The sequence below is a fragment of the Cottoperca gobio genome, chromosome 16, assembly GCF_900634415.1.
Source record: "Cottoperca gobio chromosome 16, fCotGob3.1, whole genome shotgun sequence".
Taxonomy (NCBI): domain Eukaryota; kingdom Metazoa; phylum Chordata; class Actinopteri; order Perciformes; family Bovichtidae; genus Cottoperca; species Cottoperca gobio.
Genome location: NC_041370.1, coordinates 9,206,047 through 9,229,297, shown reverse-complemented (window position 1 = coordinate 9,229,297; position 23,251 = coordinate 9,206,047). Strand labels below are relative to the sequence as shown.

Here is a 23,251-nt window from a genome sequence, read left to right as displayed (position 1 = left end):
TAATTCATCAAACTAAATTAAAAGAACAGCATGGAGCATGTCGTCAAGTCCCAGTTATTTTTCTTTCATTCATTGAAATAATTGTCTTTTTTTTTTTTTAAAGAAGCATCAGTACTCTCCCTCTCCGAAGGAAAGAGAGATAAACAGGTGGACAGTGTTGCTCTGGGACACCTGGACACCAGGGATCCCATATGAAATGTGTGATTGGACAAAATAATGCTTCTGATTAAAAAAAAAAAAAAAAAGGTGAAATATGATTGGCAGAGAAATGTGACCCTTATAATACCTCATTTGAAATCCCAACATTACAGTATTAGTACAAGTGACAATTTTTTAAAACAAAAATAATGGATGTCATTTCCTGCTTTCTGAGTCACTGAAATAAAGAATGGAGACAGATATACATATACACAGAAACAGGCATTTGCACTATTGCATACTCACAAATGAGCATTCATATTCTCATTCACACCTTGCTGCAAACACACACATTCAACAAACATCCCATCTTTTTTACACATCAGACCACAGATGTCAGAGCTCTCTTTAGTTTTCTACAATAATATGAAAGGAAAAAAATAAGCATTTGATTTAAATGGCATCATCGAGTGATTTTGTTTGTTTTGTTTATTTGTTCCCAAAAATTGGAAAAAAAATAAATTACATTTAACATTAAATTAAAAGTGAAATAGTTTAAACAATTTGACCACATTGTGACTGAAATGTTAATGCAGGTTTTTCAGTCTGGAGTTCATTAAAAATCATCCTTCATGCACTTTTTTCATTTCAGTGAATCAGTGTTTGTCTTCATTCTAGAGGGAGAGAAGAGGAAGAAGCAGGTACAACAGTTTCTCTGTTCAGTTTGTTAGTGGCTATGTCCGCTCTTCCCTCCATCTCTCGCTCAGTGCAGTAATATTACAACGGAGTAGAGTGATACTACTGAAGAAGCCTCCTGCTCTCACAGACTTACCTTCATCTCAAGACAGGACTGAAAAAAACACAACATGAAGAACGATACAGAACAGGATTAAAACAAAAATAAATAGATCTCTATTTCCCGCCCACAAACAACCCATATTGAAATGAAAGGAACTAAATGTCGAAAATTATTCTGAAATGAAATAACGCTTTCGAAGGAAAAGATAAACATCATTTGAGTTTTCTTTCTTTAAATATAGAGATGTACACATTTTTCTTTTTGGAAACAAATTGTGTTGGGGGGGGGGGGGGGGTGAATGAAGGGGGCAGCAGGTACGACAGAGGAGGTTGAAACAGGTGAGCAAAGTAGTGGTGACACTTCCTCAAAGAAGGAAAGGGTTGGTGCTCGCTCCCGTCGTTCCTCCGCCTCCCACTGATCCTCCTGCCCCCATCACTCCTCCTGTTCCAGTTGGCCCACCCAAAATCAGCTGAGGAGGTGCTGCGCCTCCGAGCCCCAACAGAGCAGAGCCTGGGGGTGCCATAGGCGAGAGGCCGCTGAAGGACATGCCCATGGGGCTGGCTTGCATCATGCCCAGGCCCATTCCTTGAGCCCCCATACCCACACTCATTGGCCCCATGCCCATTCCTGGTTGCACCATGCCCAGCATGGGATTGGGAGGCACAGGACTGGAGCGGAGGCCGCTCAGGCCAAGTGATGAGGGCTGAGGTGAGATGGAGCTCATAGGTGGAGCCACACCAAAAGGGTTGGAGGAGACCGGTATCGGAGAAACCCCCCTACTGGAAATGGTGCTGCCTGGAGTCACGGCCATGCCAGGGGCAGGAGATGAGCCTGAGGGTCAGAGGTGAAAGTTACACAATACAGAAAACAAACAACACAATAAGAGTCACTTATATAATATCTGCCATTACATTATGTTAAACGTGTTTTCATATTCTTTTTTTTTTCAGTTAATCTGTTAGTCAATCGACCGAAAATTAATCAGCAACTTTTCTGATGATCAAAATACTAAATATTCGTTGGTTTCAGTTTCTAAACTATGAAGTGTGAATATTTTTGGTCTTATGTGACTGTAAGCTGAAAATGTTAGACAAAACAATAGATTTGAACTTTGTGGACCTACCTGGCTCTATCTAAAAATGCTAAATACTTCCCAGAACAAGTGCGGTTAATTCTCTTTTCTCAGGTTACACACAGATAACACGTTAGCTGTAACTAACCTGTGTTCTGGAGGAAGGGGTTGTGCGCTGAAGAAGAAGAGATAGAAGGAGGCGGCGGCGGTTTGGGTTTGGGTTTAGATGACACCAGCGAATCAAGATCCACCAGCGCTGCGTTGGGGCCGAGGAAGGACTCAGGAGTCTTACGAACAGGAAGTGAAGTACCAAGACAGGACAGGTCAAAGGGCACCGGTGAGCCTGTACTGTCACAGCCGATTGCTGGAGACCCTCGTCGCTCTGGGTCTCCTGAAGGAGGAAAAAGAAACCGTAAATCAGAATCGAAAAAAATATTTTATAATAAATCCACTGGTAATACCACAGATACTAGAGGAGGATGAAATGTAGGACAACTGTCGTGTGCATGCAATTGACAATCCGTGTGTAATCCCTTTAAAAGTGTGTACCAGTACCTCAGTGTTTGTAAGTCCGTGTAGCTTTAAGTGTCAATGTACCTGTGCCGTTTGTGTGTTTGGCGGTGCCACTCCAGATGTCGGAGGTTATAAGGTCAGAGGCAGGGACAGGCCCGTCCCTTGCCCAGGGGTCTACGGGCCCCCCCGAGGAGGACGTGCTGGGTGGCACTGGGGGGCCCCAGGGGTCGGCACTGGGGGGGGTCACAGCTACAGGGGAGGGGAGGAGACGCAGGGGAGGGTTAACACAACACCTTACAGGTACAATCCACAATAAGGAGGGAGCAGGAAGCTGGGCTGGGTTCAAACACTGGTGCTTCTCTCCTTTAACCTCTGCAGTCCCACTAACAGGTGACAGGTGAGAGCAGATTCTCTGCAGCTGTCCACCATGTTACTTTCATCCATTTAATATCTGAAGCTCAGTGGAGGTAAAGGAGAGATAATAAGCAGCTACCCCATACATAAAAAAGGCACAGAAAGGGTAAGAGAAGTAACAGCTCTGGTTGAGACACAGCCACAGTCAGTCCTGAGTAGAAACAAGAGGATAAAAATCCCTGGTTTAGACACAGAGGGAGAATGGATTTAGCATGCTTGCTTTCCTCATTGCAAACTGAAAGCATGCGAGTGCATGAGAAGATATGACAGCATGGTGACATGACTGAAAATGTGACCGGGCAGTAATGAAGACAGGAAAACTAACGGTGAAGAGGAGTAAAGGTTGCGATGTCTTCACATCCTCTTTCATCCACAGAGCAGGACACGCTTCTCTTTCGATACTCAGCGATGAGAACACTCCCAGCAACCTGCCTGGCTACAGAGTTAACGAGTGTTGGAGCTGCTTACCTGAGCTCCCCCAGGGGTCAACATGGTTAACTCTGTTGGACGTCTCTCCCCAGGGGTCTGGAGGAGGGGCTATATTGGGTGGGGGTCCCCCACCCCAGGGGTCAGAGCTTGTAGGAGATGTCGGTGACGTTACTCCCCATGGGTCTGCGGGTGCTGCACCCCACGGACCCGAGGCAGCAGGGGCAGGAACCGTGGGTGGAGGTGAGGGTCCAGCAGAGCTCACAGGGGCGGCGGCGGCGGCAGCACCGGAGGCCCCCCAGGGGTCAGCGGCACTCAGCTCCATCAGAGCGCCCTGTGCAGAGAATGTCTTATGGATTAATTCTCCTGAAGTTGTATTCAGGAAGAAATCTAAAGACACATTCACCCCACAATGCTGAGGTTAGATGATGGTGTTAAGAGGAAATTCACAAAACAGAGAAGTCGAAGGACACCGAGAATTGCGGACCAGACAATTACATCAAGGATCAATGGTGAGAGAAATCTGATTGAATTTCTGACAATAAAATCTCAGTTCCTTGTGAACGTAACGCAACGTTTGAGGACCATCTGTAATCGGAGAGTGAATGTATTACCACTGCTTTTTGAAACTTCTTCATGATTTAATCTCTCATGTCTCATCTCTCATCTCTGAATACATGGGACAGTCTAAAACAACCACCAACACAACGTTTGAGGGCACATGCACATTGAATTGGGAGAAATGAGAGAGACACAGATAGAGGAGGTAATGCCAGGGGAGTGAGAGATGTACAAATACATGTTACACATACATCCTCAGGCTTAGTCTTCTCCCTCCTGCTCTCCTCGAGGGCCATCTGCAGTCTCAGGTCATCACCTCTGCGCAGTCGCTCTTCCTGCCAATCACACACACTGTGATGTCAGCAACCTGAGACACACAACCTCGGAAAGCACACCACAGGTAGAGATTTAGGATCAGTTTACAATTCAACAATTAAAGTCTGAATCGGTGGGAGTGGAAACGGAAAAACCTGACCTTTAATCAGCATCTACAGTCAACAGAAAATTAACGCAAATCAACCAATCGCCGCATTATTAGTTTGTGCAATTTTGTCTGATTCAACAAGACACAATCAAATCAGACGAATGCGTGTTTCACACAGAAAATAAGCTAATCCAGAACTGCGGTCGCAAGACTACCTAAAATAAATTTGAGGGCCGTTATGAAATGAAATTATTTAGACATGGATAGGCTGTGAATCTCCACTAACAGAATATTGATGTTTCAACCAACAGCCGCACTTAAGGGACAGATACAAAAGCAGCTGTGTTAGTTTGCTTGCTGACTGTCATTTTGAATATTGCACAGAAACTGTTGGCTGGTTTTAATCTGTTTTATGCTGCTCGTGGTTGACTTGCTCAAGTCTTTTAGCTATGCCCGGTGGAGCAGCTTTATCATCTAGCCTACCTGGAGCACAAACAAAAAGGAGTGGAAGTGAGCCGGGCTTTACATAACCAATAATCAATAAAAATAATAAAAACGCCTCAACCACCAATATACATCTTGCAGATCGCCCCAGGACATCCCTACTAATGCCACCTTTTATCCCACCTCTATATAAGGAGGACTGACTATCAAACAGCAAAACAAAGACTAATCAATGGCAGTCTCTGCTTGATGCAACTTCACAAAAACAACATTGGCATTATCCTTTAAAGATCCTGCATTAGTTTAAGAGACTAAACCAGTGAAGTATTACAGCGGGTGCAGGACTCTAACCACTTGCATACAACAGACAAACACATGTTGCACTCAGTGAACACAGTACAAGGCAGTTTCAACAGGAGAAAGGAGTAACAGGTAAGGAAAAGAGTGCATTTCAAATCAAGGCTACAATTGAGAGCATGCTATCGGAGATGGTGGCGGAGAGGAAAGAACAATCAATGCTTACAAAGCACTCAGTGTTTAATCTAGTCAGTTATGATAAATATTTGCCAATGCCATGCAAATTCAACAATCAAATTAGAGTTATTCAATTATTTGGGTTCTCACTTTTGACAAGGATGACAGGATGTGTGCGAGAACCATAAAATAATGTGACACTGTGCAGACTAAATTATCTCAACCAAATCACTGCCATTGGATGCAAAATGTTTATCTTGAGAAAATTGACACATAACAAATATGAGCATAAAATTAATTTTCTTGATTGATCAATACTTGATGTGCATTTCAGAAATTCGAATTGACAGAAAGACAGATAGTTGACGACTGGGTGGCCAGTCAGCTGGGCACACTCTCTGCCCCTGACCTTTTGTTGCATCTCTTGGCTGAGTGTGATTGCATAGCGGAGATCTGCGTCCTCCAGAGGGTCCTTGCTAGTCTGGGGGAGGTCAGGCGTTACATGGTGAGAGCAAAGCTAGGTGTATGTAGTGAATAGTATCAGTAATATCCCTCTGTGTACACAGGTGCTGCAACAGACTGCACAAACTGCAAACTTAGCTAGTGTTAGTAATAGTTATGCTTTAATCCTTATCTTAGAGAGCAGTAATGTAGCTGTGCCTGCCTTGAATATGCTGCTTTGTGTTACCTGCTCGGCCTCTTCTTTACTCATGGCCAAAGCCAGCTGGAGCTGCAGATCTTCCTCTCCAGTGCTCTGTGGCCAGGCCTGCTCAGGGTCTGCCCCTCCAGAGTGGGAGCCCACTGACAGGCTGCCCCCCAGGCTGGGTGCAGAGGGAGCGGAGGAGGCTGGAGCAGAAACAAATAAAAAGCATATGCATGGGTGAGAGCTCGTCTTGCCTCAGAGCTGAAAGGCCCTTCATGCTGTTGTGAGCCAAGCCTTCTTTCAGAGTGTAATAATGTAACTTTGAGCATTGGTTGAATCTTTTAAGACATCTATTTTAAGTACCCATCTCACCGCTGGAGGTCTGTGCCATCTTCTCTTTGGTTTTGAGGGCGTGGATCCTCTCCTCTCTTAGTCTCTCTTCATCTTTCAGCAGCGTCACCAGCTGTTTGGCTTTCTCCCGCACATTTACCCCCTGGTAAAATACAGGTGTAAGCACACAATTACATGCTGCAAATGAAGTGTACTGCTTTTCATGTTAAATATTACATAAACAGATAACTGCACACCTTATTGTTCGAGTAACAGCTTGTAAATGCATCACAGTTGCAGTTATCAACAACCCATAAACACTTTAATGGCTGGCTTTGTTTGCACAGTAGGTCTGACACCCATTGTAAAATGTCCTTGAATGACACACAAGCGGCATGTTTGAAAAAGCGAGTCTGCATTCCACAAAGGTGGACCTTACTTGCTAATCACTTCAACTTTCTATGCAGCTTTGTGGGCATGGGTGTGTTTGTATACCTGATCTTTGCCGTCCCTGTCTATGAACTGAAAATCCTTGAGTGTCTGGACTGCGTATATGTTCTCTCGGCACTGTTGGGCAACACGTTCTGAACCTGTCTTGATCAGGTACTCCATAAGAGTCATAGCCTGGTGAAAATACAAATCACAACCAATGACCAACTGTAGAAAAGCAAATATTAAAGCAGTTCACCAGCCACAATGCCCCCTTTTAGATTCCACATCCAATGACACCCAAGTTAACATTCACACACACCCCGATTACTACAAAATCATGAAATATAATTCAGACATTTCATAAAACCAGAAATATTTGGGCTGTGTCTGAAATGACTCTCTTGCTTACTCATCGACTACACATATACAATAAACACTCACTAGTTTACTTTGAAGTGAGCAGTAAATTAAGATTTAAGACTCTTCTGACTCATCGTCATTATGCATCATCCCTGACAAATTAAGTGTTGCAAAAACTGAAATTTTTGCCTCTATATAATGAGAAGCATTGCATTGTGGGACTTTTAGCAGAACGTTAAGTACAGGGAATTCACACTAAAATAATATGGAAGGCAACAAATATAGTGGACTATAGTGTAAATATAGTGTTTTCAGACACATCCAGCCAGAATATCTTAGATTATACACACATTGCACTGCGACACGGCAAACACAAAACTGTGAGATTAGTATGTATTGTCAATTGTGTAATATGTATGTGACATATCGCCACAACAATTATTCCCAACTTCAACAGACACAAACACAAACCTTGTACACATGTCTCCAGTTCTTGCCGTGGTCATTGAGGCGCTTCCACACCATGCTCATGATTTCCGAGAAGGCCACAACATTGTAGGTCAGATCAGCAATCTCTGACATCAGAGAGCTGCTGGGGCCCCATGGGTCATTGGACGTCGCCTCTCTAACCTGCACAACAACACAGCAAGGGACAAACTTAAAATTATCCTCAATTCAAACTGCGCGTGATAGGAATAATTTTGCGCCAATACTTTGTGACAATTTAAGGGTCCACAGTGTTCTGAGCAGCAATGCAAACTCAATCACGACATAAGCCAGAGAGAAGCAAACTAATGAATGGATAATGTGATTAGTTTAGCTAATATTAAGTATAACGAGGGGAAAGAGTGGGGAGGTTGCTTCAAATAATTGTAAGATTACTAGATTATGTCATACGTGCTGCAGAGATACATGGGATACATTTAAGCTATGGACATATGGGGGATGTGGGTGTGAGAGAGGAGAAGAAGAAAAACCAGATAAGCAGTGGGACACGCAACCTTGATTTCAGCCTCTGAATAGTTGTGGACGATGTTCTTTACTTGTCGCCGTAGCGATGAGGTCGACATGGCAACGGTCTGGCCGTCGAGTTCTGTTGCAATCTGAAGAGCAGATGGAGAAGAAGGGTTGTAAAATATAGTTAATACAAAATAAACAGCAACACATGGCAAAGAACATTGTTATTTCAAACAGTGAAAAATACTTCAATAAAACGGTCAATACTACTATACAACAAAAAACAAGCGCAAGAAGATAAAGAGTTAAAAAGACTGGAGAGAGAGAGTATGCAAATACAAGAGTTTGGATGAAAGGTGGCCGTCCTTGAGAAGAACAATCAGTGTGAAAGATGGTGTCTATACCAGATAAATGTGAAATCATGTGATTGCTGGTGTCAACAGAGGAAGTGAGAGAGCGAGCGTCATGCACACCTGTTACACAAGAATGATGCAGAATAAGGGTCTCTCCTCTTGGTATCTTTTCGTTTTCTGGCTTGTGAGCCACTCATTCACAGAGTGCTATGTCTCAGTTTATCTTTTTCTTCCCGTGGCAACATTGGGTCCCAAAATCTTGGGCGAGGGGAGATGAAAACTATGGCGCAAGATTGAGATAAACATTAAAAAAACGGAACCATACTCACTGAGAGATTAAATCCCAACTAGCTAGGTCTAATTCCAAAGTAAGCATCAGAAAGAATAAGGACAACGCAGTTATTCAACAACAAAATCACAGGACTTGTTGCTGATCCCCACATGGCTAATATTCAGGGATGCAACATATTAGTTATATACGTTATCTTACTTATCGAAGTAAGTCATAAAAATCTTTTTTTATTTTCCTAAGAATAAGAGTTAAAACTATTCCTGAACCAATAACACAGAACACAGAAGGGGAAAAACCCTCCTGTGTTGTTCCTCATACTTCACCAAATAACATCAGTTGACAAACCTAAAGTGTAGCAGAGGGATTCACATTTTAGAATTAAAGATATGTGGTTCACACCTTCGAGTACACATTTCAAACTTGCCCATCCAGGGCCAGTCAATAATTACTTTCACATTTAAAAATCATTCAGGTAACCTCTATCCTTCCATCAGGTAAAGCTATGCAAAAGCCGTACTAAATAAATATTGTATTTCTTAAGACAGAAACTGAATTCGGAATTCTGCTGCCTGCTACATAATAATAATATTTCCTTATCATTAGATAAATGACACTATTAACTGTTATTTTTATATTCCCAGGCTGTAATATCCAGTAGATTTTGAGTTTACCTAATGAGTACCAAAAACACTTCCAACAGTGTGGGTAAAGACAAAGAGGTCATAAAAGTATTGCAAAGCTTTTTCAGCGCACAGATGGTATGCAAATATGAACTTAATAAGACACTAATACGTGCAAGGGCATCTCAGAACTTGAACTTGAAGTTGAAGTTACGTACAGGAGTGAAAAACAATGTTTTACGCCTATCAGCTATTAACGAGAGGTCGAGTATAGAGTGAGCACGTTATCAGCAAAAACTTGAAGTTTCACAGGTGGAACAAAAACATTGTCTGCTGCAATAAATTATGTTTTTTGTTATGCCACACTGGCGGCAGCGTCTGAATTTGACATAAACATCATAGACCTATCCTGTCTGCTGCTGCTGCTGCTGCTGCTGCTGCTGCTGCTGCTGCTGCTGCTGCTGCTGCTGCTGCTGCTGGTGGTGTAATGGCATGCGGAGAATGATTTGGTGGCACGATATTGGATCCCTCCGTACCTACTGAGCATTGTTTGAATTTGATTGCTTACACAGCAGGCTGAAACATTGTTGCTGACCAGATGCATCCTTTCACTGCCACAATCTGCATTTTCTCACCAAATAGATGCCAACATCTCGGCCCATGACTCAAAGCAACCGAGGTGGGCAATAAACCGTAAACCTTTCTAAAAACAGACATTAGAAGTAACTAATTTACCTACAGACATACTTTTGCAGCCAGTATTTTTAAAAGCTCTTCTTGAATTTTTTTAGGAGCCAACCTTAAACATTACCTTTGCTGTAATAAAAAAAAAGAACACTCAGTCATTACATCCAGTTATTCTTCTGCCTCTTCATAAGACTGAACACTATTATATCAGAACGCAGTGCTTCGCCACTCCCTCAACTGTCATCTCTCAAGGACCAATGGGAGGAAGACGCAATCTTTTTGCTAAAGATCAAAAATGCAACCCACCCACTGCATGAATGTTCCCTCCAACCAGGAAAATGAGCACTGGTAGGTATTGAAACCAAAAAACCATGCTGCTCTTCCCATTCCACGAACAGACCTTTTTCTGCATACCGCATATAGAGTTGTGTGCAGCATAACCTACACCATGCACTCTGATGGGCATGAACCCTTTTATGTGTTTATTCTTGTTTTAGCAATGTAAAGAATAATGTACTTTAGCCCTTCTTCTTCTTGCATCCTTAAATAAAGGCTGACTTGCTCTATGCCTGTGGACTGTTTTCAATGCCCAGAATTAAATTAATTCAATACCAGGAATGACACATTTTATAGAATATATGCATTTGGAAATGACTATTTGTTCAGGTTTTAAATATACTTAGGTAAACCAGTGATATGACAAATATAATAAAGACTGCACTGTATAAGTGTTACAAATAAGCGTGACACAGCATATCAGTGTTTAGATTTGTAGGTCAGACAAATATGAAACCATGTTGCACAACTGAACATAAGGCAACTATTGCAAAAGCCAGTTTAGATTCTCCTGAAGCTCTGTACCAAAGTTCAGACACACCAACTAATCTTTGATAAAGGGACATAATAGCATGCACCTTTGTATCTCAGGTTGTCTCAAATGTCTCGACAATCTTTGACACGTTGAGAAGAAGATTTTGTTAACTACGTTTAAATTCTGCTGCTCAGAAACTCAAAATCACTTGATATTCTACTATGAATCGTCTTCTCTGCTTTCTATATGGGTGAATAGACCCAATCAAGGTTATCATTTGACTTCTAATAGACCTGTAGAACAAGTATACAAAATGTTTTAAAAAATGTAAACTACTAAAAAGAAATGCACAAGAGAATCAGTGCACAGTTTTTATGCACCATATCATAATAAATATAAATTTCTTACACCGCACTGCAACTTTTGTTCTTGTATTGTATATAATGTCTTTTTCTATTTTAGCTTGTTTTCCCTCTTGGCTCTTTAATGATGGTGTGTAAATGTGAAATATGAAATTTGAAATAAACTTGCCTATATGATAAAGAGATGCCTCACTTAGATCAGCACTAGGTTTAGCTAACACATGTTAATGACATGTTGTACATGCAGCAGCATTTTGATAATATAGTTTTACATAGATTAACAAAGCCTAAACAGGGACTGTACATATCTATCTATATTCCCCAGCTCAGTATCCTCCTAATATGACACATTAAGGAGACCTTTCAAAGACATTATGTTCTCTGCAATGTTTTTTCCCTTGGGTCAAATGTTCAATGCATGTTTCCCTTGGGCAATATGTTGATATCACCCACCTACAGTTTATAGCCTACTGATGTTATACTCTTTCAAACCTAGGCCTTTACATTTGCAGGTATGACAGTTTTATGACATTGATATCTCCACAGTGGCTGAACAGATTTGAACCATTCAAACTGCATTTGAAATGTCCATCTCATTTCGTTCTTTTGCAATTTGAACTGCGATGTGAGCCCTTACCAATGTCCCTGGGAACATAAGGGAGTCCAAACCTACGCCAAGTTATTCCTACTATCACTTGCATGCAGTCAACGGTGCACAGCCCCACGAAGAAGTTCCACACCCAGTTACCCGGCGCACAGATAACGTTAACAACCGTTACCCATGTAAAGTTAAGTCAACTGACGCTGTGCTAGCTGGCCAGCAACCGTTAACTTACGTTACGTTGGGTGTTAGACACAGAGTTAATGGGCACCCTGACATTATACAACAGTTTTACCAAGAGAATCGTGAAACCAGCATTATCTGTGTCAAAAATATGTATTCGAAAGACAAGTTTACGAGCAATTACTAAATGCTGATTAGCCAATAAACGTTAGCTGTCATCTGGTACTGTTAGCTTACATTAGCCACTTAACAGACAAACTGCCATTCTCACCTATCGAAACAGTTAACACTTTGACACCAGAGGTGTGGGTAAAGTCTGGGTAAAGTATAAACAGGGGTACAGAAGGGTGTAGCTTGATACGAATTGACAGACTAACTAACATCAAATCAAATGTGATATTCTCGTCACAACACTGAATCACACCAGACTATAAACGTACGGTTATATTACCTGCCAGTTTGACTGATAAAAGAAATCACTTGCTGCTGTTAATGCTGCTAGGAAAGATTAGCCAGCTAGCAAGGCAGCAGTTAGCTAGCTAGCTCCTGCTAGTTAGTTCGCAACATAACTGCTAGACTGTACAAGCTTTATCAAGGACACTTCCTGCTTTGGGACAATGTTAAATATACACGTTTCAATCACAAGCCAAAATGTCAAGAAATACTGACAACACATCAAAATAAAAAATCTAATCAAGTGTGTACTGACCCTGTTGTAGCTTGAATGTACGAGGAGATGGCCGAATTTCCGCTTCCGTTCTCGGCTACAGGAAAGACCGCACCCCCTGTAGCTTTGTTTTCCTTCGATGGTAGTAGAAGACTCATGAATAATTAATTTACTTTTTAATATCCAAAATGAAAGTCACAAAAGGAAATATTACAAAAACACGTTTTGTTAAAAAAATAAAATAATAACTTTTTAATAAAACATTTTTAATAGAACAGGACATTCCCTGGCATAGGACCTACAGTAAACAAACAGACAAACAAAATGAGGGCATTGGCAGCAAAACAATGAGTTACAGATTAACATAACAATGGTATTATCTGTGGTATTCCATTATAATACCACAGTCAGTGATGGAATAAGTCTCAGAAATGAGCAAAAACAGCAATACCTTAGTGTAGAAATGGACTGCTCCGTTTTAAGGGTTAGGGTAGGTAAATCCTGCATTCAAAATCTTTATTAGGTGAAAGTACATCAGTTGGCAATACATTTATACTTAAAGTACCAAAAGTAAAAGTACAAGTCATGCAGAATAATCTATATTATATATTTGGACTACAATTACTAATGCATTAATGTGTACATCACTTTAATGTTGCAGCAATGTTGTTTGTAGTTTTGAATCCTTCCAGTTCACACTTATCGTTTCCTTGGAAATCAACAAAAGTAAGCCCGATCTACAGTATGTACCTGTGATATGTGCCATATATCTCTCTAGGTAAATTTCCTTTAAAAAAAACAAAAAACAATAACAATAGGGACATCCCCTTATATAATATTATTTTGTTAATGTTTAAAGTATTCCAAGAAGAGACAGGAAGGTGACTTTTGATTGGTTGTCTTGCCTCATTTTCTTATTTATTTAAATCACATCCTCCTTCGTGTATATTTAAAAAAAAAAAGTAAAACAATATTTACATACCGGCCTATCAGAGGTAAAATGATAACCTTGATCGGGCCTATACCCATATGGGAAGCAGAGAAGACAATTTAACAGCAACATCATGAACAGTGAGCACATTTATAGTTATATAACTTCATTTGAAAGTTTTCTGTCTCTATGAATTCTTTATTAACTATTAATTGTAATAATATGTGAAAAGCCTAAAAAATTGGGGTGGACATGACCCAATGCATGTGGTTCATTATGATATATGTTTTTAAATCTAAACTTTACATATTGTTAAAATGGTTCCCAAAGTCAAAATGAGACAGTATCACCATCATCATAATCATGACCACTTTAAAAATGGAGGTTATATGACAGCTAAAAACTTTAACTGTGCTTTAATATTAAGAGTGATCAGCCATACAGTTTCCTACCCACACAGGGCCACTTCTTTGTTCATGTTAACGCAATGAATGTTAAAAATGTTGTATCTTTTTTTTGCAAGAAACGTTATAATCACATCATATTTTCTTACAAAGAGACTCTCATTATGACTTCCCATCAAACAAAAGTCTTCTTGTCGGATGTTCAGTGCGAAGACACATGACCCTACAGCTGATTAATTATCCTCAGTGGTTTGAAACTAAAATGTGAATCAAATCACATCATATTGAGAACATGTATTTGTCCTTTAGGTTTAAGCTTACAGATCCTTAATTAAAGTAAGACCAATCTAGAGAGCACAAACAACTCTCTAAATGTCATAAATTAGTCATGTAATGTAATGCAATGAATGGTTTTCTCCTCAGTAATGTAATAGCACACTTTGTCCACATAGAGGCATTGTTGAACTATCTCTAAAATTAAGTGACACCAGAACAGCTTCCCTCAGAGTCACCTGTCAGTGGATCCATAAATAAAACATGGTACAACACAGTAACAGCTGGGGTGCATGTGTGTTACAAACTCCCCTTTTATCTTCTATCCCTTTATCCTTTTATCTTTGCCTCCTCTCCAGGGAGGTGGGGACTAAAAGAAACATTGCAGCAAACTATATAACGATGCACTGTTGCACTGCTTTGGAAACACTAATCTCATGAAGACAAACAACAAATGTAGGCGATTAGAGCAAGCATAAAAGCTATTTTGACACATGTTGTTATGCCAGAGAGAAACTTTATACAGTATACCCTTTATGCTTACTGCTCCTACTCTGTTAGTTTGAGACAACATGCTTTTTCATATATGCCATGTCATCTTCACTGAGAATCAATGAGAGATTTGGGGTTGGATCCAGTCATGACCTTGCTTTACTCTGAATCCTAGATTGTTTACTTTGATGAAGGTCTCGACAATATATCGATATTATATCGTATCGTAATACGAGACTAGATATCGTCTTAGATTTTAGATGTCGTAGGCTATTATGGAGTATTGTCATTTCCTGGTTTTAAAGTAAAGTGATGAGCTTTTCTGAATTTACCAGACTGTTCTATTATTTGCCTTTACCCTCTTTGTCATTTTATCCATATTATTGATGATAGGTATTTAAAAAAAATCATTTGTAAAGCACCAATGGTGAACTTTACAATATCGTCGCAATATCGATCTACAGCTATTTGGTCAAAAGTATTGAAATATTTAATTTTCTACATTTTTGCTCAGCCTTAACTTGACGTTGTTATTTGTAGGAGATGTTATCAAATGCAAAAGAGAAAAAACACTAGTGTATAACACTAATATAGTTATTGAAACCTTAATTTCCAAACTGTTGGTGTTGTGAAGTGCTTCTTCCTCTTTTGAAACTGGTTGTTTATTTTATTGCACCACTCTCACAACACATAATAGGAAATTGAAACAATATGTGCCCTTTACAACTATAGTACTAATATATTTAGTTAATCACAAACCAGTAGGAATTTCTGGAATTTAATATTATGTCAATTCATGCCTTGTTTCTTTTTAAAATGTGAATAAAGAGAAGAAAACACCTGGCAGTCTTCTCTCAGTTAATATATCGTCTTTGTTGTAGACTAGTATTCTATGTACACAGTATATACTGTATATCTAAAGTACACCAGTTGAAAGAGGCGTCTTATCTGCCGTGTAAGCATAAACAATTTCCTTTTTTAGTCAAAAGCACATAAAAACAGGGAAGTGTAACCAAATAGCAAAGACGTACATTATGTAACTTGAGGGTGTGATGAATATGTGCAACACCATCCATGAATGGTGGAATGTGTTTGTTTTGAATGAATGAATGAAAGTGACACTCTCTTGGCATCACCTTAGTGAAAGCGATAGAAGTTATGTTTTGGTTGTGAAGAAGTTGTCACAGCAGGGGCCACAGGACCCTATAGAGCAAGCACAAACATGTAAGCATTGTGGCCGGCCACATGACCACAGCGGTGGTAGTAACCTGAGCAGGGACCGACCGTTGTGATAGCAGCCAGTGTTTGTGTTACATAACAAGCAGCCATTGAGCCAGTGGCAATAATAGTCCTGTATAGTATGTAGTACCAAGGGAAATCTATCTGACTGGACAGAAAGAGGAGGAGGGTGTCGAGGCCATAGGAGCTGGAGAAGAGGACTGACCTGCAGCTGTAGGAAACAGAGTTGGCATGTAGACGGCAAAGTACAGAACCAAGGTGTTTTCCAAGGCAAGGTTTCAGCTGTTAGCTATGTCAGTATGTGATGGTAGGCCATAATGTGCACTTGGAAAGAGATAAAACAAAATGAGTTTTATGACAGGAGAGTGGAAAATGAGGGGAAAGGTTTGTCTGATAAAAATAATACAACAGATCAAAACCTGGAGGATGTTCTTTACCGTGGACTCAGAAGGATAGAAGATGCAGAAATTAAATTAATATTATTATGCGTCCTGCAGAGACGGGAAAGAACGGTGGTAAAAGAAGAAAGGACAGTGATATTGGACTATAATGTGGCATGCTTAACTGTACCCTGTAATCCCAGTAACATTCAGGGATCAGGGGTACAGCTTGTTGGCCTATTCCGATCGTTCCAGCATACCTGTTGATTAAAAGAGGGATCCTACAGTGTGGGTAGAATGCCTGACTCGGACTGACTGAGAGGGCGAGAAAGAGCGAGAGACATGGAAAGAGGAGGAGAGGAGGAGAGGAGGAGGAGGGTGTATTTGGATTTGCAGAAAGTGAGTGACAGCTGAGTAGAGACGGGGGAGGAGAGTGATGGGTTAATGTGGTCAGGCTGACTGACAGGTTGAAAACGGTGGGATATTAACACTGCTGTGTAGTGGAGAGAGAGAGGGGGCACGTGGGAGATAGAGAAGTTTGAAATACCTTGAAGCTGGTTCACGCGTATCTGCCAGCATAACAGGAGAGAGGGAGAGAGGGACAGAGAGTGCTGGCACAAAAGCAGGAAGAGAGAGAGAGCTCAGTGTGTGTCTCCTGGGTAGAAGCACACAACCAATATCTAGGTCTCCAGTTAACATCTATTAGTCTCCTCTATAAAGCTGCTGTGCTACTGCATGGACCCAGGGAGCAAAGGCAAAGCATATTAGCTTCAAATCCAGTTTAATTATCAGTCTAGCAGAGGGCATACACTTGAGCTCCAGCGCAGAACAGTAGGTGGTTGCAGTGGCAGCAGTTTGCCAGGAGTTTAAGTCTTTAAATGCTGAAAAGAGCCGAGACAAAGTGAACAGAGATCAACCAACTGAACAGAAAATGACAGTAAGTATTGCACTTTATTCCTGTGAGGATGAATCCAGCTGCAAAATGTACACATGTACACTTAAATAACAAGTGATATTCATGAAATCACCACATTGTGCCGCACCAAACAATGACAACAAAAACATGCATACATGCAATTACTTCCTGTATGTAACAAATGTTTATTTAAATTTGTATGTGTCATATTTCAAGTGTGTTTTGCAGCTTTGTGATGAGATGACATGCAGGAATGGCATAAATGAATTGCTGGCTTTTTATTGCAAAATTACTGTGAGGCTGCAAATGTTTGATAGACAATGTCGTTGAGAGGATTTTCAGCTTGTAATGCTGAGCACTTGTAGTGGACTTCAAATTTGTTAATGACGTTAGCTCATGCAGAGCCTCTTTTAAAATCACAGATCCCTTGTGGCATTATACCAAGGGCCATTAACTAAAAGGGTTTGATAAATAATCACCTCTGTTCACAAGGACGTGCTCTCAGTGTGCTCCTGGTGCAACACATGTTTTAGATGCATCTGCGGTGATTAATATATCAGAGCCACTAAATATTTTGGTCAAACTGTGACCTGGATAAAACTCAGTCGCAAACAATTCTCAAAATGTAATAAATTATGGCATGAGTATGGCAATGAAGAGCGGGTGAAGAATGTAATAATGCCGTAACCCTGACATGTGTTTACAACTCTGTGGACGAAACCCAGCTGAGATTTGAATACAGGAATTTAACACTGAGCTTTGAGTTCAAAAGTGTGAAGACAACGAGACATAAATAATGCTGTAAAGAGAAGATGGCACTGAGGATGGCTGCCGTGTCTCGAGTCACGCGTAAACATTTACTGCATCCCAGTTTACATTACGGTTTTATTCATTTTGCAATTAATGTCTACCACAAATATATTTTGTTTTATTTGTAGTATATTTTATATACATACATTATATACTTTATCCATATATTTAAACTTCTTCACTAGTTTATGTCTTTGATTCCCATTTTTTTTGCCTGTTTTTCTTTTGATACATATTTATATGAGCATTGTTGGCGGGAGCCTGAGATCTAAGAAACGACTGCTTCTCTGTAATTGTTGAGCATACAACACTAAACAATCTGCAACTTGAAATATATATAATGTATCTTTCTATTTTACCATGTTACCAGTTATATATATATATATATATATATATATATAGAAATGACCCATATATCAATGTGCATATATGCTGATATGTTACTATTTACTATTAGGTTTCCTATAGACACATCATGTTTGGAAATTGTACTTTCTTTGAATTTGGAAATGCAACGCAATCCTATGAAATCTTTCAATGTCTGAAAAGTTGAGTCACAGAGACATAAATTGTAGCTTATTGGTACACCTTTGACCTCTCATCTTAAAATAGAGCTTTCTTGGAAACATCTCTGCCAAGTAGTACTCTCAGACTAGCTGAAACCTGCAGTTTTATTTTTGGATGTACATCAGATCCATTTGTTTGTCGAGCAGTAACTCATAAGTGTCATATGGCACCATTTGATCTCTTTTCACCATCAGAGATTTATTAGTGATCATAATCGGGTTCATTTAGGTCGGGTCCAAACCATAGAAATTGATTGATATTAGTGCAATAACCACCAGAAATGTTCCATTTGTTTGCAGGGACGTGACTGCCGTAATTGAATCAAAATTAAAATTGGTTGACCACTAAGCTCAGTTTCACAACATGTGGAAGGTCAAAAGTAAAAATACTGTATGTTATCGCCTTATCTTTTGTGTCAAGCTGCGTATAGTAACTGTTTACGGCCTTCTTAATTTGCTGGAATACATGGTGGGGTATCTACTTCAAAGAAAGTCATCATGAATGTGAATGATGGTGGAAACTGAGTGACAGCGCCAAATGTTTTGATCGCCCTGATAAGACTTCACGTTGATGACGTCTGAAGTTTATCCCGTCTATAGGACAATGAGGATCATGCCAGATTTGCAGAAAGTGATAACATAATACATCAATGTGTTCCATTAATCTCGTATGCATGCTGGTATGGCGTGTGGATGGTTCTTGAACTATGAAAACTATATTGCATGCAAAGAAATGAATGAACTTTAAGAAAACAACAAACGCCATGAGAATAGTAATAGTGATATGAGATATAGAAGTTTAAAAGGAGAACACCACCTAAATGAAGAATTACAGTATGTTTGTTCCCACGGCCTAGGAAAGTGCAATCAATATTTGTGAACATGAGTTACTCTCACTCAAAGCCACAAACCAGAGAAATAAGCGTCAAACTTGTATAAAGTCTGGATCTGCTCCACAGACAATGCATGGGAGACAAAATGTGCTTTATTCTATTGTAGTGTCCTCATATCTGAAACCATACACTCAGAACTTTCCCCCGCGTGCTCTCAGTGTCAGAACATCTTTCCTAATCCATTGTCTATGGAGCAGCTCCAGACTTTATACTTGATGACGTCACACATTTGGGTTTTACCACTCTAGTTTTTGAATTAGGGACAGAGTGGTTGATCTTTACTAATATTTTTGGACTGTCTTAGAATATGAAAATGGCTGTAGTTACCCTTTAAAGCTGCAAGGTTGTCATTACCAAAAGAGCCATATAGCCGGTTCAGGTAACAGATTCAGACTTCATTTTACGAAGTTATCTATCATCATCATCATCAATGCATGCCGTCAAGCGGTGGATCTTCTTTCTCTTTGATGCCACTAAACCAATCACAATCTGTAGGCATCATGCAATGACACTAAATATGGATATATGTGTGTGTGTACGTGTGTGTGTGTGTGTGTGTGTGTGTGTGTGTGTGTGTGTGTGTGTGTGTGTGTGTGTGTGTTTGTGTGTGTGTGTGCCCAGGCTGCAGCAGCTCAGGAACTTGACGAGCGATGTTTCCTGTCAGCACAGTCCATGCCCAATCTGAAGGTGTCTGAACATTTTCAGGTGTTAAAGCTGTTGGGAGAGGGATCCTATGGAAAGGTCATGTTAGCTGTACACAGAACGAAAGGTTAGTAGAACACTCAATGTTAAAGGTCATGACCGCCTCAATTAACTCGGTCTGCAACAGTGTGTGAAATGGCCATTCCAAATTGTGTTATAATTAAGAGTTTTGATTATGTTTTTAAAATCCGACTGCCCAATCTAAAATGGGTGCAAGAGTAAAGCTCAACTGCAGCAAATTTACTGCAGGCTCAGGTATTTTTCTAATGGAGAAACATGTCCTGTGGGGTTAGCACTGAAGTGATGTAAGGAGAGATCTGTCTTTTGATAGTGTTCACTTAACCTTTTGCGCGTCTGTTGCTGTAATGAAGTGCTTTGGGACATTCTCTGAGATAGAGTTGCTGCATCTGGGGTGTAGCTGTGTAACAGAGTCTCCCCAAAGGGGAAGTTATATTTGTTCACAGTGTCAGTGATGGATAACACGCAACACATTCCAACTCTCAAATGACAGCTTTTTGACTCAAGCTGATTAGATGTTGTAGTATTCAACACATGTTGTCTTGCTTCGTCCCCTTCAGGAACCCCCATGGCTCTCAAGTTCTTCCCTCGTCAGTCTACCTCGCTCACCTCTTTCCTGCGTGAATACAATCTCTCCCTTTCTTACTGCACCCATCCTTCTCTCACACGGGCCATTGGCATCTTCTTTTCCACGCCGTCCTACTATGTCTTTGCCCAGCAAGCTGGTCTATACGGTGACCTCTACAGCGTGATAGTGTCAGAGGTCAGTCTGGCTGTATTGTGGCATGAAACTTATTGTTTACACCCTGCATGGCATGTCCAGTCTAACATATAAAATGAATGAATTTGGTTGGGTTGCAACCCCTACATTTATATCCTACTCATTTCCATCCATCCATTAGCTACACCCGCTTATCAAAAGGTTTAGAAGTCTTATACTGTCTGCAGGGCGGCTTTCTTGTAGAGATTTCGTGGAAGATGTAACTGCGTACCCTGCCTCTTTGGGCTCTCATTTGTGTCAGCAAAAAACTTGACACAAGCTTGATGAAAGGCTTCCAGCTCACACTCCTCTGTGTTTGTGTCACTGCCAGTAACATAATAGAGTACTGATAGGAATAAGGGCACCCTGCTCTCATGGGATGACATGAAGTAAAGCACGATGTTCTTACCAAAATAACCTCATGTTCATCTGTCACCTAATATGTAATACTAGATTGTTGCATAACAATTTATTGAACATTTATTTATTATTATTATTATTATTATTTATTTACTCATTCAGCAACTTTTCTTTTCCTTTTTTTCCGAACATCCTTTTGTTTGTTTCCATTTTTACTGCTGACACTAATATCAGTAATGACTCAGGATGGCCAAACTTACTACACCCATGCTTATCTACTTTAATGATTCACCACACGTCTTCTTCTTCATGCACATCTACAATTATTTCAATATTCTGTATGTTGTATACCTGTATCGACTCTAATCCCTGTGTCTTTGTTGATGCATATAAAATAAGTTTAAGAGAGTATGTTTGTCTTCTTGTTTCAGGTCGGGGTGGATGAAGAGTGTGTCCAGAGGGTGATGTCCCAGCTGAGCGGTGCAGTTACACATCTACACTCCCTGGGCTTCGTCCATCGCGACATCAAACCTGAGAATATCTTCCTGTGTGACAGTTCCTGTCGCTGGGTCAAACTGGGCGACTTTGGCCTTTCCCGGGCCATCGGCGCCACTGTTCGTGCCGTCTGGTACGATTCTCCCTTCTGCACTCCTGAGGTGGAACCTGCCAAGGAGGCTCAGAAGGAGAGGGAGTGGGATGGGACTGAGGAGGAGATGGAGGACATTTGGATAACAGTGGAGCCCTGTATTGACAGCTGGGCCCTTGGTGTGCTCGTCTATTGCCTCTTAACTGGCTGCTTCCCCTGGGAGCAGAGCACCCATGACGACCGCGGATATCGTAGATTCAAGGAGTGGTTTGACCGTGAGGCTGAAAAGGAGGAGAACATGAGGAACAGTGATTGGAGGGGTGAGGAGAAAATAGATAGTTACACAATCATGAAGGAGAACCAAAGGGAAAACCCTCCTCCCTCACAGTTTGAGGGCCTCAGCCCATTAGTGATGACTCTTTTCATGGAGCTTCTCAGTCCTGAGCCCAAACACAGAGGGAGCCCCGAGGAGATCCTGAGCTACCTGGGAGGGCCGTGGCTGACGGAGACAGAGATTGAGGAGAAGAGGAAGGCAGATGAGGCAGAGAAGGAGGCCAGAAAAATAAGAGAGGGAGGTGTAGAAGAAGAGCTGGTGAGGGAAGGAAAAGGGGAAAGATAAGCGTTGTCTTTATAAAACAAATTCAAGACAGATTTGTAATGAATGAACATTGCTGCAATGTATTTTTGTGTATGATTATAGATCTAAATATAATACAAACGTATATTCTATAAGGTGCTATATTTTCATATTTTTTTAAATAAATATCATGAATAAAGTTACCACTTCCATTGTTGTGTATATTCCAGTGTGGGTTTATATGTACATGTATGTGTGTCTTAATGAAAAGAGTCTATAGATAATAGTGTGATGTTTGAAACTATCAGCTGTATTATAGGGACTTTAAAAATCTGTATCAGAATTGTTGTAAAATAAACTCCTTGATTTAACTTCTCATGAGATACAGTTTATGAGTTACACATACAGTATATTTAGATGGTGTACAATTCCAAATGTGTCTCTAATTACTTCCTCTCCTTCTGAGTGTTCTGAGTAAACATCGGAGCGCCCCAGGGCAGTGTGCTCGGCCCCCTCCTGTTCACGCTGTACATCCACGACTGCAGCCCTCTACATGAACTGTTGTGAAGTTTGCAGGTGACACCCTCCTCATGGGCGGGATTACAAATGATGAGACTTCATATAGAGAGGAAATCAACAATTTTGCAGAGCGCTGCTCCGAGAACAACCTATTGCTCAACGTCAGCAAAAACCAAGGAGCTGATCGTTGTTTTTAGAAAAGAAGGAGCAGAAGACACACCCAGGTCTACATCTATAAAGCTGTGATGGAGCGAGTGAACAG

The 23,251-nt window shown here is 40.6% G+C and overlaps 2 protein-coding genes across 8 annotated transcripts; one reads left to right on the top strand and one right to left on the bottom strand.

Annotated features, from left to right (window-relative positions):
* Positions 1 to 45: 45 nt before the first annotated feature.
* Positions 46 to 12,686, bottom strand: epn1a (epsin 1a). 7 transcript variants are annotated; one of them, XM_029451203.1, is made up of 13 exons: positions 12,606 to 12,674; positions 8,461 to 8,620; positions 8,032 to 8,133; positions 7,502 to 7,660; positions 6,734 to 6,862; positions 6,272 to 6,401; positions 5,954 to 6,111; positions 5,675 to 5,746; positions 4,175 to 4,258; positions 3,405 to 3,696; positions 2,607 to 2,771; positions 2,158 to 2,400; positions 46 to 1,768 (listed from the first exon to the last, which is right to left on the bottom strand). In XM_029451203.1, exons 3-13 carry the CDS (start codon positions 8,098 to 8,100, stop codon positions 1,302 to 1,304), a joined length of 1,968 nt encoding a protein of 655 aa, XP_029307063.1. In that variant the 5' UTR covers positions 8,101 to 8,133; positions 8,461 to 8,620; positions 12,606 to 12,674; the 3' UTR covers positions 46 to 1,301. The 7 variants fall into 7 exon arrangements, with proteins under 7 accessions (XP_029307063.1, XP_029307064.1, XP_029307062.1 ...); XM_029451204.1 differs by lacking the exon at positions 12,606 to 12,674 and adding an exon at positions 12,348 to 12,552; XM_029451202.1 differs by lacking the exon at positions 8,461 to 8,620 and having other exon boundaries at positions 12,606 to 12,686.
* A 4,233-nt stretch (positions 12,687 to 16,919) lies between these two features.
* Positions 16,920 to 23,133, top strand: sbk3 (SH3 domain binding kinase family, member 3). Its single transcript, XM_029452019.1, has 4 exons — positions 16,920 to 17,219; positions 20,089 to 20,236; positions 20,748 to 20,950; positions 21,739 to 23,133. The coding sequence occupies exons 1-4, from the start codon at positions 17,214 to 17,216 to the stop codon at positions 22,510 to 22,512; spliced, it is 1,131 nt and encodes a 376-aa protein (XP_029307879.1). The 5' UTR covers positions 16,920 to 17,213; the 3' UTR covers positions 22,513 to 23,133.
* Positions 23,134 to 23,251: the final 118 nt, after the last annotated feature.